At 57.2% G+C, this 13,127-nt stretch overlaps 2 protein-coding genes across 2 annotated transcripts; both read right to left on the bottom strand.

Moving 5' to 3' along the window:
* Nucleotides 1–361: 361 nt before the first annotated feature.
* On the bottom strand, nucleotides 362–6,331 carry MCIDAS (multiciliate differentiation and DNA synthesis associated cell cycle protein). The gene is made up of 7 exons (XM_055331120.1): nucleotides 6,215–6,331; nucleotides 6,030–6,129; nucleotides 5,757–5,848; nucleotides 2,606–2,678; nucleotides 1,813–2,036; nucleotides 1,074–1,184; nucleotides 362–802 (listed from the first exon to the last, which is right to left on the bottom strand). Exons 1-7 carry the CDS (start codon nucleotides 6,329–6,331, stop codon nucleotides 362–364), a joined length of 1,158 nt encoding a protein of 385 aa, XP_055187095.1.
* A 3,833-nt stretch (nucleotides 6,332–10,164) lies between these two features.
* On the bottom strand, nucleotides 10,165–12,304 carry CCNO (cyclin O). Its single transcript, XM_055332653.1, has 3 exons — nucleotides 11,918–12,304; nucleotides 11,148–11,333; nucleotides 10,165–10,650 (listed from the first exon to the last, which is right to left on the bottom strand). The coding sequence occupies exons 1-3, from the start codon at nucleotides 12,302–12,304 to the stop codon at nucleotides 10,165–10,167; spliced, it is 1,059 nt and encodes a 352-aa protein (XP_055188628.1).
* Nucleotides 12,305–13,127: the final 823 nt, after the last annotated feature.

The raw sequence follows: 13,127 nt of genomic DNA, 5'->3' as shown, positions 1-13,127 counted from the left end.
TAGGTCATTGTATAATTCTAAAATGGCTAAGTGATTTCTAAGTCCATTCCAGTTCTAAAAGAACATAATTCAAAGCTGCTAAAGACAGACTTTTAAAATTGATCGAGATTTATATGTGTACACACGCACTGTGAAAGGGGAGGAAGTGTACAGTATTTTACACCAGGACTTTACAGTACATCATTATCGGGACTTTGTTGTTGTTGTTGTTGTTCCTGAAAAAAGTGTCAGGGTGGCAATGGCCCAGCAGGGGGAGGCCTTCCGAGAAGCCGGGGTCGGGAAGCGGTTCCAGCAGCTCCCGCTTAGCCTCCGGCGCTTCAGTCCGGATCGCGGGCAGCGTTCTGGGGAACCACATCGCCGCTCAACTCGGGACCCAGCGGAATTTGTAACCCCCGCTGGCCGTCCGGATGGTGAAGGCGTTGCCCTGGGGGAAGGCGAGGGTGCGGATGGTGCTGTGGCTGCGGATGGGGGTGGTGAAGGAGCCGCCCTCTTGCAGCTCGCTGTGGCTCAAGTTGAGCGCGCTCCGGCTGCAGTCGGTGCGCAGCCCCCGGAAGGCGCCGTGCAGGTTCCCCGGGACGCCTTCCCTGCTCGCCGGCTCGGGCTGCAGCCGGAGCCGCTTGGGGTCGCGGCTCTGCAGCGCTTCGTCGCAGCGCTCGGAAATCTCCCGCAGGATGGCGTCCACTTCCGCGCAGTCCTGCCCCGCAGCGCTGAACAACTCCTCCAGGCTCCTTTTGGCTGTCGCCCTGAGCAGGAAGGGCTCGGCCGTCGCTCCGCGATCCCGGGACTGCGTGATCATCAGCTTCTGCAAACGATGCGGAGGAGCGCCAAGTGGGGCCAGCCGGACCCCCCCGCCCCACCCCACCCCACCCCACCCCGGCGCTGGGCGCGCAAAGCGGCCGCGCGCGCTCGTGGAACTCCGCGGACTTAGACGCGGGCTGCCAGCCGCTCAGCGAGCCCCAGCCGCCCGCGCCCTCCTCCGCGGCCCGCCGCGGCCCGTACTGGGGACAGGGTGGGGGCTGCCCGGGAACACTGCCGACGTCCCGCAGCGTCCCACACGCCAGCACCCCACTTACATCCAGCACCGAGGCCAGGTGTCGGGTCCGACTGGCAAGTTCCTTCAGTTTCACGTTCCGCTCTTTGAGCGAGGCGATCTCCTCCTGTTTCTGGGTCAGCGTCACGTGCAGCTGCAGGAGGAGACCCAAACACTAGGACGTAGGCCACCGTGGTCGGTCTCATCTGTATACTCTGCGTGAATTATACCAGGATCCTAACCTCTAACCTGGAACTGGGGACCCAAAGCCATTCGCATGGTGAGAGTAATAATCACTTTTGTTTATTTGACCTTTGTTTTTACAAAGCACTTGGACAAAATGTATCTCAATCCTCAGTGTAGCGTGGTGGTGAAGAGTACGGACTTGGGCAACAAGCAGATACAGGCTCTGCCTCTGAAGTTCCATCTTCCTGGGCCTCAGTTTCCCAACCTGTAAAATGGGGCTAGTAACGGTATCTTCTTGTTCAGTGGTTGTAAGTATTAAATGAGAAGAAAAAGTAAATTGATAAGCACAATACCAGGCACATAAGAAGCCTTCAGTAAATATTGGGAAAATCTGGTAGGTAGGATTATTCCCGCTTACTGAGGTTGGAAACTGAGGAGAGCCACTAGAGCCATAGCAGCTGCGTGAAGCACTGGCCCGTCCACTGGTTCTGACTTACACAGGGGCACATTCCCCCTCCTGCAACCCCCATTTCCGCCCTGGGCCCCATACCCAGTCCCCAACCCGGGATTCCTGGCGGCCAGCCCAGTGCCCCTACTTGGTTATTCTCAACGAGCGCGTCCCCCAGCGCCCTCTGGTTCTGGTCGGCCACCTCCTTCCAGTACTGCTCCGGCGGGGGCGGGTCCGGAGGGCGCAGCGGCGGTGACTGCAGGGCCCTTGGGTCCAGCGGCGGAGAGAGACAGGGCCCAAATGGCAATACGTCGCAAGGAGAGAAGGGGAAGTCTCCGCCGGCCAGAGGAGGCGACATCAAAGAGGATGAGTCTGAGGAAGAGCGGGAGCTGGGTTTGCAGCCTCAGACTCGTGCCCAGCAAGCTACAGGGACAAAGCGCCACGCCAGGTGTAGGGTTTATGTGAAGATGTTGTGAAAGTAAAGCACCCCTCACTTTGCAATCCCCACCGTCCCCAGGCCCTTTCTGGTATCTTCTCCATACACAGCAAGGCGCTCCATATATGCCTATTGAGTTTATCTGAATTCAGCCTCGGCGGGGGCCAGGTCAAACCTGCCTCAAGTCACACAGGTCCGCTGTGCTGTGCACTCCTGCCAGCCAACCTCTCCTTGGCCACATCACAGGGTAGGGCTCCCTCTCCCAGAACTCAAACCGATAAACTGAGAAAGAGCTATATAGATTCAGCGATTCATCTGCTCCATTAGAAAGGGTGTTGTCTCATAAATATGAAGGAGCCCGACCCATTGACGAGTTACTGACGACGTTGGCAGGTGTCGGGTTGACCACCTGCGCGACCACGAAATCGAAATCTGAGCTAGTGTGATTTGCGGAGTGGGAGACACCCCGCCTCCTTCATTTAAACTGCAAGGAGCCGGCACTTGCCTGCAATGAGGTCATCCACGGTGTCCCTGAACTCCTGCAGATCGAAGTCCTCTGCAGTTGGCAGACAATGGTTCTGAAATAAACCAGAGGCGTGAACTAGTTTAGGTCAAGTCCCGCAGGTCTGAAACCCTTGCAGGCCGCCAGGGGCCCTCCGGGGCCCTCTCGTGGGCCGCCGAGCTCCCACCAGGAAATCGGGGCCCCATCCCAGGCTCGGAACCCAGCAGGCCTGCACTGCCCTGGTGGCGAGCGGGTCCCGAGGGTCCTGGGGGGCGCTGAAGCTGCGCGGCGCCGTTTGAGGCCAGAGTCCGTTCCGCGCAGCACGGTGGCCCCCCGCCCGGCCCCCGGCAGGGGACAGTCCCCCTGACCCCTGCCGACCCGCTGCCTCCGCGAGCCCCGAGCCGTTCCTCCAGTTCGACTTACCTCCGACCCGCCGAGGAGCTACGCCCAAGATAGGCGAGCCGGTGCGCGTACACTCCACCTTTCCTCCCCAGCCCCGCGGGCCAGGTGCGGGGGCCTCCAAAGGCGGAACTTGAGGCCTCAAAGCACTTGGGGGAGCCGCCAAGGCTCCCCCCTCACAGCTCACCCACCTTCTCCCCGCACAGGAAGGGAAAGGCTAGGCTAGGACGAGGGGTCCGGGATGCTACGGGCCGTGCTTCGGTTCGGCTTGCGGCGAGCGGGGCCTCTACCGCTCTTCGGTCTCTCAACAAGCCCGAGTTTGCTTTCTCCGCCCGGTGTGCTGCACCGCCCGCATCTCGAACCGGACACTCCCCGGGGTTCCAGCAGTGGGCCCGGCGCGGGAGGCAGGAGACCCTGGGCAGCTGGCAGCCCCGACGCATTCTTACTCCCTCCCTTCCCGCACATTGAGAGTTGACAACACTCTTCGCGCAGTCCCTCTGTTAATTCTCGCACAATGTAGGAAGCAGGCAGGGCCCAGAAAGGGATTCCTCCCCCTCTGATGAAGAATCTGAAGTACAGAGGAAGGGATTTGCCCAAAGTCCTCCAACTCTGAAATAGAATTGGGGCTCCTGCCCTGAAATGATAGTGACTATTTCAGTCTTCTTTCCTCCATGCCTCATAGCCTCCAGCTTTTCTCCTTTTTTAAGGAAAGCCTGCCTTCCAATGAAGACAGCACTGGGAAAAAGGAAAGAAGGCACAGGGTGTGAGGGAATGCATCCAAAATGCGTGTCAGAAATATCTACTCTACTGATTCCACTATTATTAATGGATTCCTTTGTGTTAATCATATTCATGACCCCAAAGCCATTCCCTACTATTCAAATACTGCTAAGAAGAGGAACTTACTCTCACCCTAACCTTGAAGAAAGTACAAGTATCAGCTTTCCTCCAGGAGGAGTGCTTCAATCTGGGAGACCTCAAGCATCAGTTGGGAACGGAGGCTATAAGAGGGAAAGGTGCTTAGAAAGATCTGAGACCAATCCTGAAGCACAAGTTCTGTCCTGGTTGAAGGAGCAAGACACCAGACTCATTTTCCAAGGGCTGAAGGATTCTTCTTACTAGAGATTTGGCCAAAACCCTGACCACGAGATGGGGCCCAGGAAATGCTTCCTCCTATGCTATGCCAAGTTCTTGGCTCATCTTGGACGTCAAATACTTCTGGAGAGTTTCCTCTCTCTGGTCACCTTACCCAGCAGGAAGGAGGCTAGGAAATTTGACCTGACTGTGCTCTGGCCATGGTTTTCCAGGGGATCTTCCTCTAGGGGGTGTCTGTACCAGCTCTGTCTCCCCCAGGAAAAGTCCTCGGCCACTTTGGCCATCTGGCACGAACTCTGTGCTTGAAACTTTGAATCCTACCTCCCCAATTAGATAAAAACCTGGCATTTTTCCAAACTACAATGGCAGCCAAAAAAAAAAAAAAGACTAATACAGAACAAGATGTGAAATTTAAGTTCTGAATACTTAAGCAAAAATTCAGTAAGAGCCTGCTTGGTTTTCATTACTTGCAAAATAAACATGGAGTAAGTGGGCCTCTGGGTCAGTTGAAAGATGCTCTGGTATTGTCTTTCCTTATCTGAACATCCAGATCTAAAAAGAAAAACAAAATGGCCTCTGCAGGGCAATGCCCACTCTCACCTCTGGCCTTAGCCATCTTTGCTCTCATTGGCCACCTACCCTGAGTCCATCTGGGCTCTAATCCAATTCTAAAGGCATTTTGGGAGTGCCTGGGAAGCTGTGTCCCACCACCAACCTCAGTTCTGGGGCGTGGTCTTATCTTCTGGAGTGTTCAGAGCTGGGCATTTCCCCCAGGACCCCATCTCCCCAGGACCTGCTGCCAGGTTAAGGCCTCCTGTCTTTCTGGACACTTCATATCCCTCGGATGAGCCAGGCAGTCTTCTGGCCTCCCAGACACCAGTGCTGAGGGGCTCGGTCATCTACCTGGGGAGTGTCAGCCCTGACAAGTGGGAGAAGTGGGATGGAGTAAGAAAATAGGTTTTTAAGGGGGGAAAAAAAGTCAAATACCTCTTTGCCCCCATGAGGGTAAGTGACATGAGCCTTTGGAGGGGGGGGGGATGACTTTTTTTTTAATGCCCAACTGCTCAAGAGCCATCTCTGCAAAGAGGAACGTTTTTGCTGTCAGAACTCTTCCAGAGTTCTTTGTCCTTTGTTCCTCTTCCCCTAAATGTAAACTCTATTCATCTTTTCCAGTCTTGATCGAGTAGTTATCCTTCAATCTTCACACTCCTTAGATACCCAGGGAATGAAAATTGTTAGTAAGTGTCTGGGAAGGGACTACTGGGAGCATGGACAGGACAGGTACCAGGTGCCCAGCGCTCAACTTTGCTCCCACCTAGTCTCCTGGCTCCTCGGGGCGCATCTCCAGATTCCTTGTCACAGCTCCAGGGAATAGACAGGGACGAGAACAGGAGACCCCTTCCTTGGAGGGAAGCCCCCCAGGTGGGCCCCTCTGTTCCAGGTGGGTCAGAAACAGCTCTGAGGATGCCGGCACAGCGGACTAGGCGGGAGGAAGACGTTCCGATCCTCGGGACTGAGATTCCGGCACGATGTCTGCCCCCACTAGCCAACTGCGCCAGAGCTCCCCGCCCAAGTGAGCCTTTGCGGAAGCGAACCCTGGACTCCGGAGTGGGACTCTGGGCTGTCGGAGGCCGCCCGGCTTCGAGCGAAAGGGAGGTACCTGCGAGGCGGCCAAGTCACCGCTAGGGGGCGCGTCGGAGCCGAGTAGCGAGGAGCAGTCGGCGAGGTCCTGCAGGTCTATGGTGGTGAGGGCTGCGGGGGAGAACCGGGCGCGCGCGCGGCCGACCCTGAGTCTCTCCGCCGGGGCTCGCCGCTGCCAGCCCCGCCGCGACGTCGGGGCCCGGGGCAGCAACGCTCTTCCGAGCCGCGCGGGCCCTTCCCCCCACCCCGGCGCGGGGAACCCCAGGCACCGTGCGGGAGCCACCAGGCTCACCTGGCAGCGCAGCGGGCTCCGCGCCCCGGGGGTCCTCGTACACAGACGCTGGGCCGCCGCCGCCGCCGCCGCCAGGGAAGGACTTCCGCGGAGGGGCGAACTAGCCGGACACAGAAACGGTGGGCCTGGGTCAGCCCTGGGGCCCCGGAGCGTGCGGACCCTGCCCGGCACGGCCCGCCGCCCACCTTCCTCTCCAGCTTCCCGGGCTTGCAGAAGGGCCGGCCCCGCGGCGCCAGCATCCTGTTGGGGCAGATGCTGTCGAAGGCTCGGCGTCCGGCCGCGGCGCCCCGGCACGACTGCATCCCGCCTCCCGGCGCCGCTCATTCGGACGCGGTGGCCGCGGCTGGAGGAGCGGGCGGCTCTCGGCGGCGCTGCGCGTGGCGGGCGGAGGCCGGGGTGGCTGTGGCGGTGCGGAGGGAGGGCCGGCCCGAGGCAAGACTGGCGCGCGGGCGGGGCGGCTCGCGCCGGAGCGCGGGAGGTGGCGCCGTCAGCCCCGGACAATCTGCGCGCGGGCGGAGGCGTTCAGCCCAACCTGGCAACGGCGCTTCCCCCGGGAGCGGCGAGCGCGGGGCCCGGGCCCGCGGGCGCCCTTTCGGAGAGCGTTGGCGCCGCCGCCTCCCGGGCCGCGCCGCGCCGCAGGAAGGCGGAGAAGAGGGGGACGAGCCCCACCGGCCCCTAACACGGGGTCCCGCCTCTCTGCTTTTGGACAGCAGGCATGAAAAAGTTAACGACCCCTGGTTCATTCCCGTCGCACCCCAGCCATAAGGCACACTCGTCGAAGCCGGCCTCTGGCATCTGACCGCCAGATCTGATGCGGATGTGGAATTGGAGCAAGGACTCCCCAGAACTGCCCGCGGTTACAGAAGACCGTTCCCCCAAGGCTGGGGGCGCGCCGCTTCTGGTTTTGACCCTCGGGCTAGGACACGCTTTCTCTTGGCCTGATGCCTAGAGCCGCACCCGGTCCCCCTGGCCCCGCACTTTCCGGGGCAGCGACGCCCGAGTGCAGCCTTTAAAAGCGGCGTCTGAAGATTCAGGTCGACCCCAAATCCCCTAAGATCCCAGTCTCCTTCTGACTCCCACCCGCACACAAGACCTCATCTGCCCACCGCAGCATTTGGCCACCCCGGTTCCCAGCCGGCCTTGCTGCCCTTCCCAAGACGCAGGCCTTTCCCAAGAAGGGGCATCTCTAAATCCCTGGGTGAGGGCGTCTCTGTCAGACCACTCTTACATCAACATTGAACATCTGAAATTATCTTGGTAAGCTATTGGGAACCTTGTGTCCCATACCCAGTAGTAGCGATGAAAATCCTCTTTTAAACTGGCATGATCCCTTTTTTATTTCTCCCTATTATGTGGATTAATAAAGACACCCTTAGCAGTGTTGGAGATGGTTCTGCAACAGTAGAGCTAGTATAGGCTCAGAGACTTTTTAACTCCTCTATAAATGCGGGGACCTGGCTGAGGTAAGGTCAGGCATCTAGAGCTGGTGTGGTGTCACTGATGGCGAGGTGCTTTGGCTTCAGGGTCAGAGTGCCTGAGGATTGGACCTAGGCTCCACCAGATAGGTCAGCCCCAGATCTTGAGGAAAAAGCATAACGCTGAGGCACCTAGCTGGCTCAGTTGGTGGAGCATGTGACTCTGATCTTAGCGTTGTCAGTTCCAGCCCTACATTGGGTGTGATTACTTTTAAATAAAATCGGTTTTTTTTTTCTTTAAGGAAAAGCATAACACTTCAATAGAGGTGCTATTAAAATGAGATTTTTGTAATGCAGCTGGTGCTTGGTGTGGATAAATTAATGTTGTTGATGTTTTAAGGAGGCTTTTCAACTGCACCTCCGACTTCCCACAACTTATTCTTGGCTTTTTTTCTGATTCCTGTATAGCCTAGTCACTAGACAGTCCTCTATCCCTATCCATCTTTCCAGTCTGTAAAAGTAGTAGGGAAGCTCTTAGTTCAGAGTTGAGCGCTTAGTTCAGAGCTTCCCTACTCTGAAGCTCTGGATGCTTCTCTGGGGAGATCTCTATACACGCGACCATCCCTGATTTTACAGAATATTCATTTTTCATCAGTGAGTCCCAAAGTGTAGTAAAAAAAATAGGGGCATTGTACATAAAAATGTGGCAAAAAGAGCTGGAATAGCATGAGCATATGACTCCTAATCTGGATGATTCTAGAACCAACTCACCCATATTGATCCTGGCTGATGGAGTGAATGCTGATGAAACTTTTCCCCAAAATCACTCTTTTGTAAAAGAGCCAGTGGCCCTACTCTCACCCTTAACAGTCGGTTTAAAGGGCTCTAGATATTTTGGGACTTAGTTCAGATGATATTTTTCCTCCTCCTCCTTTTCATCATCCCAGACCAGCTTTTCCTCAAACAGCTTCAGGATCACCACTTCTGGATCCCTGAGCCAAAGGCAAGCAAGTTCCTGGAGAACTCAACACATTAACATGTGGGGAGAGAAGGGATCTGAGGGGCTCAGAGCAAATGCTCTAGATGCTGGAGAGTACCTGGGGGGGGGGGCCTTGTGAAGAGAAATACAAGGAAGAGTCTCAATCTGGTTTGCATTTGCCTTTTCATTAATGGAAATTTGTCATACATTTAAATTGATTATAAATGTAGTAGAACATGACTTTGTTCCCCAAAAAAACTTTTTAAAAATCTTACAGAAAATTTGAAAAGCAGTGCAATGAATAGCAGTATGTTCCCCTCCAATAGCTAACGTTTTCCTATATTTGTCTTCTACTTCATCAAGTTTTTGTGTAATCTCCTCCCCATTATTGTACAGGCTGCCACTAGTCTTCATTACTTGAAAATTTGCTATATGTGCAGGGGGATTTATATGGAACATCTCATTAAACCCATACCTCTGAGGCACCTGGCCGGTGCAGTTTGTTAAGTGTCTAGACTCTTGGATTTGGCTGAGGTTGAGCTAAGGGTCATGATCTCAGGGCTGTGAGATGGAGCCCTGTGTGCTCAGTAGAGTCCGCTAAGGATTTTTCTTTTAAGATTTTATTTATTCACAAGAGACAGAGAGAGGCAGAGACACAGGCAGCGGGAGAAGCAGGCTCCATGCAGGGAGCCCGACGTGGGATTCAATCCCGGGTCTCCAGGATCCTGCCCTGGGCCAAAGGCAGGCGCCAAACCACTGCGCCACCCAGGGATCCCCAAGGATTTTTTTTTTTTAAGCATTTTTACAAACCTGTAAGTGGGAGAAGTTGAGCAGTGGAGCTCTGATCACCTGCCTTCAAATCCTGATTGCTCTAGTATTGTTTACCCTCTCTGTGGCCCAGTGCCCTCCTCTGAAAAAAAATGGAATACGCTCTCTAGAATTGTTGGAGGGTAATAATGAATGCTGAACACAGTGCCTGGTATATTTAAGCACCCAATGATGGCTATTACTATGGCATTTTTATCCTGGGCTCACATGCAGCAGGTGTAAGACAAAAGCGAGCTGTTGAACCAAGTCATTGCAGGTTAAATGGGCCCCATTTATAATGGCCGCAGCAGCCTGCAAAGCCTTCATTTCCAACATCTGTTAGCTGTCAGAGGTCTTGTTTTGCCCTAGCCAGCCAGCATGTGTGGTCCCCAAAGCTTCCCAGCTGGGCATCCTCTGTGCCCCACCCCCCCTGCCCCTCTAGACAGCCTGAACCGCTGTGGGTTCTATTCAGGTTCACTTCCCACCTTCCTCTGGACCTCTGGGAATGAGCAGTCCTCAGTCTCAGGGTTACAAAATACAGGTCTACAACTGACCCTATTAGTGACTGTCATCTCAAAGGACCTGGGATTCCCCATAGGTATCCTAACTACAGAGTGGAAGGGAGGAAGGCAGGACCCCTGGGTTGTTACTACCTCTATTCCCCAGCTGCCTTCACCTTCCTCCCCACAGATAACACAGGCAATAGTAGCATTCAGACGAACGAAGACAGCCTGTTTATTGGGGAAAGACTCGGGTCCCTCATGTGCTCGTAGCAAAATAAATAAAGGGGGAGACGCTACTATCATACACTATTTACAACCTTCAGGATGACCTCCTGACCAAGTGGGAGCCATGAATCGAGACTGCACTCTTTCACAGTAATGGGAAAGGTCCAGCAGCCGGGGCAGGGTAGACAGGAAACCAAAGGTCTGTTTCATTTCAACTTCGGGGACAGTCTGCACTTCTCTCGTATCTGGAAGGGCAGCATGTGAGTCAGGGAGGTTTCGTTTATGGCCACCAGAAGCTGCAGCTTGCCCAGGCAGTCCTGCAGTGCGGCCTCTGGGTGCCCGCCTAGGCGCAGGTCCACGGGGCGCGGGAGCTGGAGCATACGGTCAGCCAGCGCCAGGCAGCAGATGGCCAGCAGCGAGGGAGTGTAGCTGGTGAAGGCGTAGTCGGCCAGGCTCAGCTCCGCCACCCCGCGCGCCAGGGCTTGCGCCTCCAGGGCTTCCGAGACCTCAGCCTGCCCCGCCTCCACACGCGCGTGCGTGAAATGTTCCAGGAAGAAGCTGATGGTTGGCGCGCCCAGGCTGAAGTGCAGTTTGTGTAGCACGATGCACTCGAGGTTGCAGAGTTGCTGCCGGGAGAAGGCACCGCAGCACAGGGCCAGGAGCTGCTTCACGCGCGGCGGGTGCACCTCCACCTGTAACACAGGGGCACTCAGCCCCCGCAGCACAGCATCCAGGGCCGAGGCCCATCCCAGTTTCAAACCCGGGAGAAAACCAGGACTCCCCCCATCCCTTCCAGCGAGACAGCTGGGCCTTCGCCTCTCGGTCACTTCCACTTTAATCACCTGGGGCGTACTTCCAGCGCGGTTTCTCTAACTACTGTCCAGCTAAAAAAAGGTTTGAGAAATTTTAAATATATTCTTTTTCCGGAGTCTAGAATAGCATGGCTACAAAGAGCTATTGGGATTTACTTTGGGGACTGCAGCCTATTTCTTTAGGGGCCCGATGAAAGCGTTGGCTGTTCAGTTTGTGGGGGAATCATCGTGAAATTAAAGCTGTGGGGTATATGCAAACGTGTGACAAAAGGAATTCAGAGAGGCCAGAGCTACATCTTGTGCGCTGGAAAGCCGGGTAGTGGCCAGAGAGTGGCCGAGAGTCTGGCTGTACCCTAGACCCCGCCTGGTGGAGGTACCTGTTTGCACGCGATGAGCAGGGATGTGACCCCAAGCAGCTGGAAGCAGTCGGCAGCCACAGGCGTGGTGGTAAGAAAGCGGTCCAGAGTGTTCACCGTCAGGCAGAGCGATTCGAAGGAGAGGCGGAATTGGCGGTGCACGGGGATCAGCCAGCTGAGCAGCTTACAGCGGGACTCTGCCGTTACCTGCCGGGGGGGCATGGGAGGAGGGCCCTTTGAGCTTAGGGCCAAGAGGGCCCGAAGAAGGAACCAGTCAAGAAAACTCAGGGAGCTTCCCTGGGGGACGGGACAAAAAAGAAAAACCTCAGTGTGCTGCAAACTGGGAAACACTGGGACCGCGCTGCTGCGCCCAAAGCGGTGGTCGGGCTCGTACCTGGCCCTGCGCCGCGTGTGTATACACGTTACCTCGCGTAATCCTCTCGGCAATTCAAGGAGGGGAGAGGGCCACCGCCTCGCAGCTGCAGAAATAAGCCCAGAATTGTTAAATAAACTTGCCCGGGGGCGGGAGGAGTACGGACTCAACTCCTCCGCCTTCTACCGAGTTCCCGCTAACCAGCACGGGCACCTCGGGCAGCTGCCTTAAGCCGTCTAGGCCTCACTGTTCTCCGTTGGTAAAATGTGGCTGGTGGCCCGCCCCCCCCCCCGAGGCCCTCCCCGCTCGGACCGCGAACCTCCGTGCCCCGGGGCGCGTGGGGGGGCAGACGGACGGAGGAGGCAAGAGCCCGAGGGAGGAGGAGCGCCGTGGGAAGCTCGCTCTCCCAGCGCCTCACTTGCGGCTGCCGCGCCAGCGACTCCCGCGGGTGGAAGTGGCTCTCCCGCGCCTTGCGGAAGACGTAGCAGCTCCGGCCGTAGTCCCGGAAGGTCTGCAGGTCGAGCTGCACCGCCTCCTGGGCAGGAGGGGGCAGGGGGCTGCAGCCCAGCGCCGCGGACGCGGCGGGGCTCTCTGCACCGTCAGACCCGGAGCTGGGGGACTCGAACAGGTCGCAAACACCGGAGTCTCCGGGGAGCGGGCACGGCTGCAGCGGCTGCAGCGGCTGCTTTCTGCGGAGGCGTGGGCGCCTGCTCTTCTTCACCGGGGCGCGGAGGTTCTGGTCGTTGTCCTGCTTCCCAGCCCGGGCGGCGGGGCTCACGAGGCTGCTGGGGCAAGGGGTCACCATGCTGCCGCCCGGTGGCCGCACACCGGGGAGGACGAAGTGGGCTGGCCGGCCCGCGGGCGAGGCCCTAAGTACTCGGCGGCGCCTTCCCCCTACCACACCCCCGGCTCCTCACTGGACGATCGCCCAGCGGCACGCGGCCGCGCTTTCCCGGCTAAAGAACCGCTTCGGAGCGAGCGCCTGGCAGCCGGTAGCCCGCGCCGCTGGCAAGGGAGAGGCGGAGCCACGGCCGGCCCAGCTCACCCGCTCTGCCCCGCGGGTTCCGCGCGCGTCCCGCGTTACCCGGGTAACGCAGCGGGGAGGCGGCGGGAGCTGCGCGCGCCACGGGGTGGGGGTGGGGCGGCGGCCGGGCGGAGCGAGCCCTCCCCCCCCCCCCCCGAGAGAGATACCGTCGTGGGCGGGGCCGGGCGCCAGGGCGCCCCTCAGGCCGACTATAATCCGTAATTCAAGGTCAGTTTCCAACCAGAAATCTGTCGGCGCGGGAGGTTTTCCTTGGTGACCCTCCGAGGCAATAATTCTATTTTTTTTTATAGATCAGTTAATATTTAGAGAGAAAGTGCAAGTGTGGGGAGAAAGGGCAGAAGAACGGGGAGAGAGAATTTTTTTTTTAAGATTTTATTTATTCATGAGAGACAGAGAGAGAGAGGCAGAGACCCAGGCAGAGGGAGAAGCAGGCTCCATGCAGGGAGCCCGACTTGGGACTCGATCCCAGGTCCCCAGGATCACGCACTGGCTGCAGGCGGCGCTAAACCGCTGAGCCAGCGGGGCTGCCCGAGCAGTAATTCTCATTCCACTGCGTTTGTAATCCTTTTAGGCAGGCCCCCAG

The sequence above is a fragment of the Nyctereutes procyonoides genome, unplaced genomic scaffold, assembly GCF_905146905.1.
Source record: "Nyctereutes procyonoides isolate TBG_1078 unplaced genomic scaffold, NYPRO_anot_genome, whole genome shotgun sequence".
NCBI lineage: Eukaryota > Metazoa > Chordata > Mammalia > Carnivora > Canidae > Nyctereutes > Nyctereutes procyonoides.
This window is presented reverse-complemented; position numbering and strand designations above follow the sequence as displayed.

What these genes read in the sequence shown, in the direction of transcription:
- CCNO (XM_055332653.1), bottom strand. Translation starts at nt 12,304, where the DNA reads ATGGTGACCCCTTGCCCCAGCAGCCTCGTGAGCCCCGCCGCCCGGGCT. An exon ending in CGCTGGCGCGGCAGCCGCAA is followed by an intron (nt 11,334 to 11,917) that starts GTGAGGCGCTGG and finishes CCCCCCCGGCAG; the next exon opens with GTAACGGCAGAGTCCCGCTG. An exon ending in TGCTCATCGCGTGCAAACAG is followed by an intron (nt 10,651 to 11,147) that starts GTACCTCCACCA and finishes CCTGTGTTACAG; the next exon opens with GTGGAGGTGCACCCGCCGCG.
- MCIDAS (XM_055331120.1), bottom strand. Translation starts at nt 6,331, where the DNA reads ATGCAGTCGTGCCGGGGCGCCGCGGCCGGACGCCGAGCCTTCGACAGC. An exon ending in CCGGGAAGCTGGAGAGGAAG is followed by an intron (nt 6,130 to 6,214) that starts GTGGGCGGCGGG and finishes GTGTCCGGCTAG; the next exon opens with TTCGCCCCTCCGCGGAAGTC. An exon ending in ACCTGGCCTCGGTGCTGGAT is followed by an intron (nt 803 to 1,073) that starts GTAAGTGGGGTG and finishes CATCGTTTGCAG; the next exon opens with AAGCTGATGATCACGCAGTC.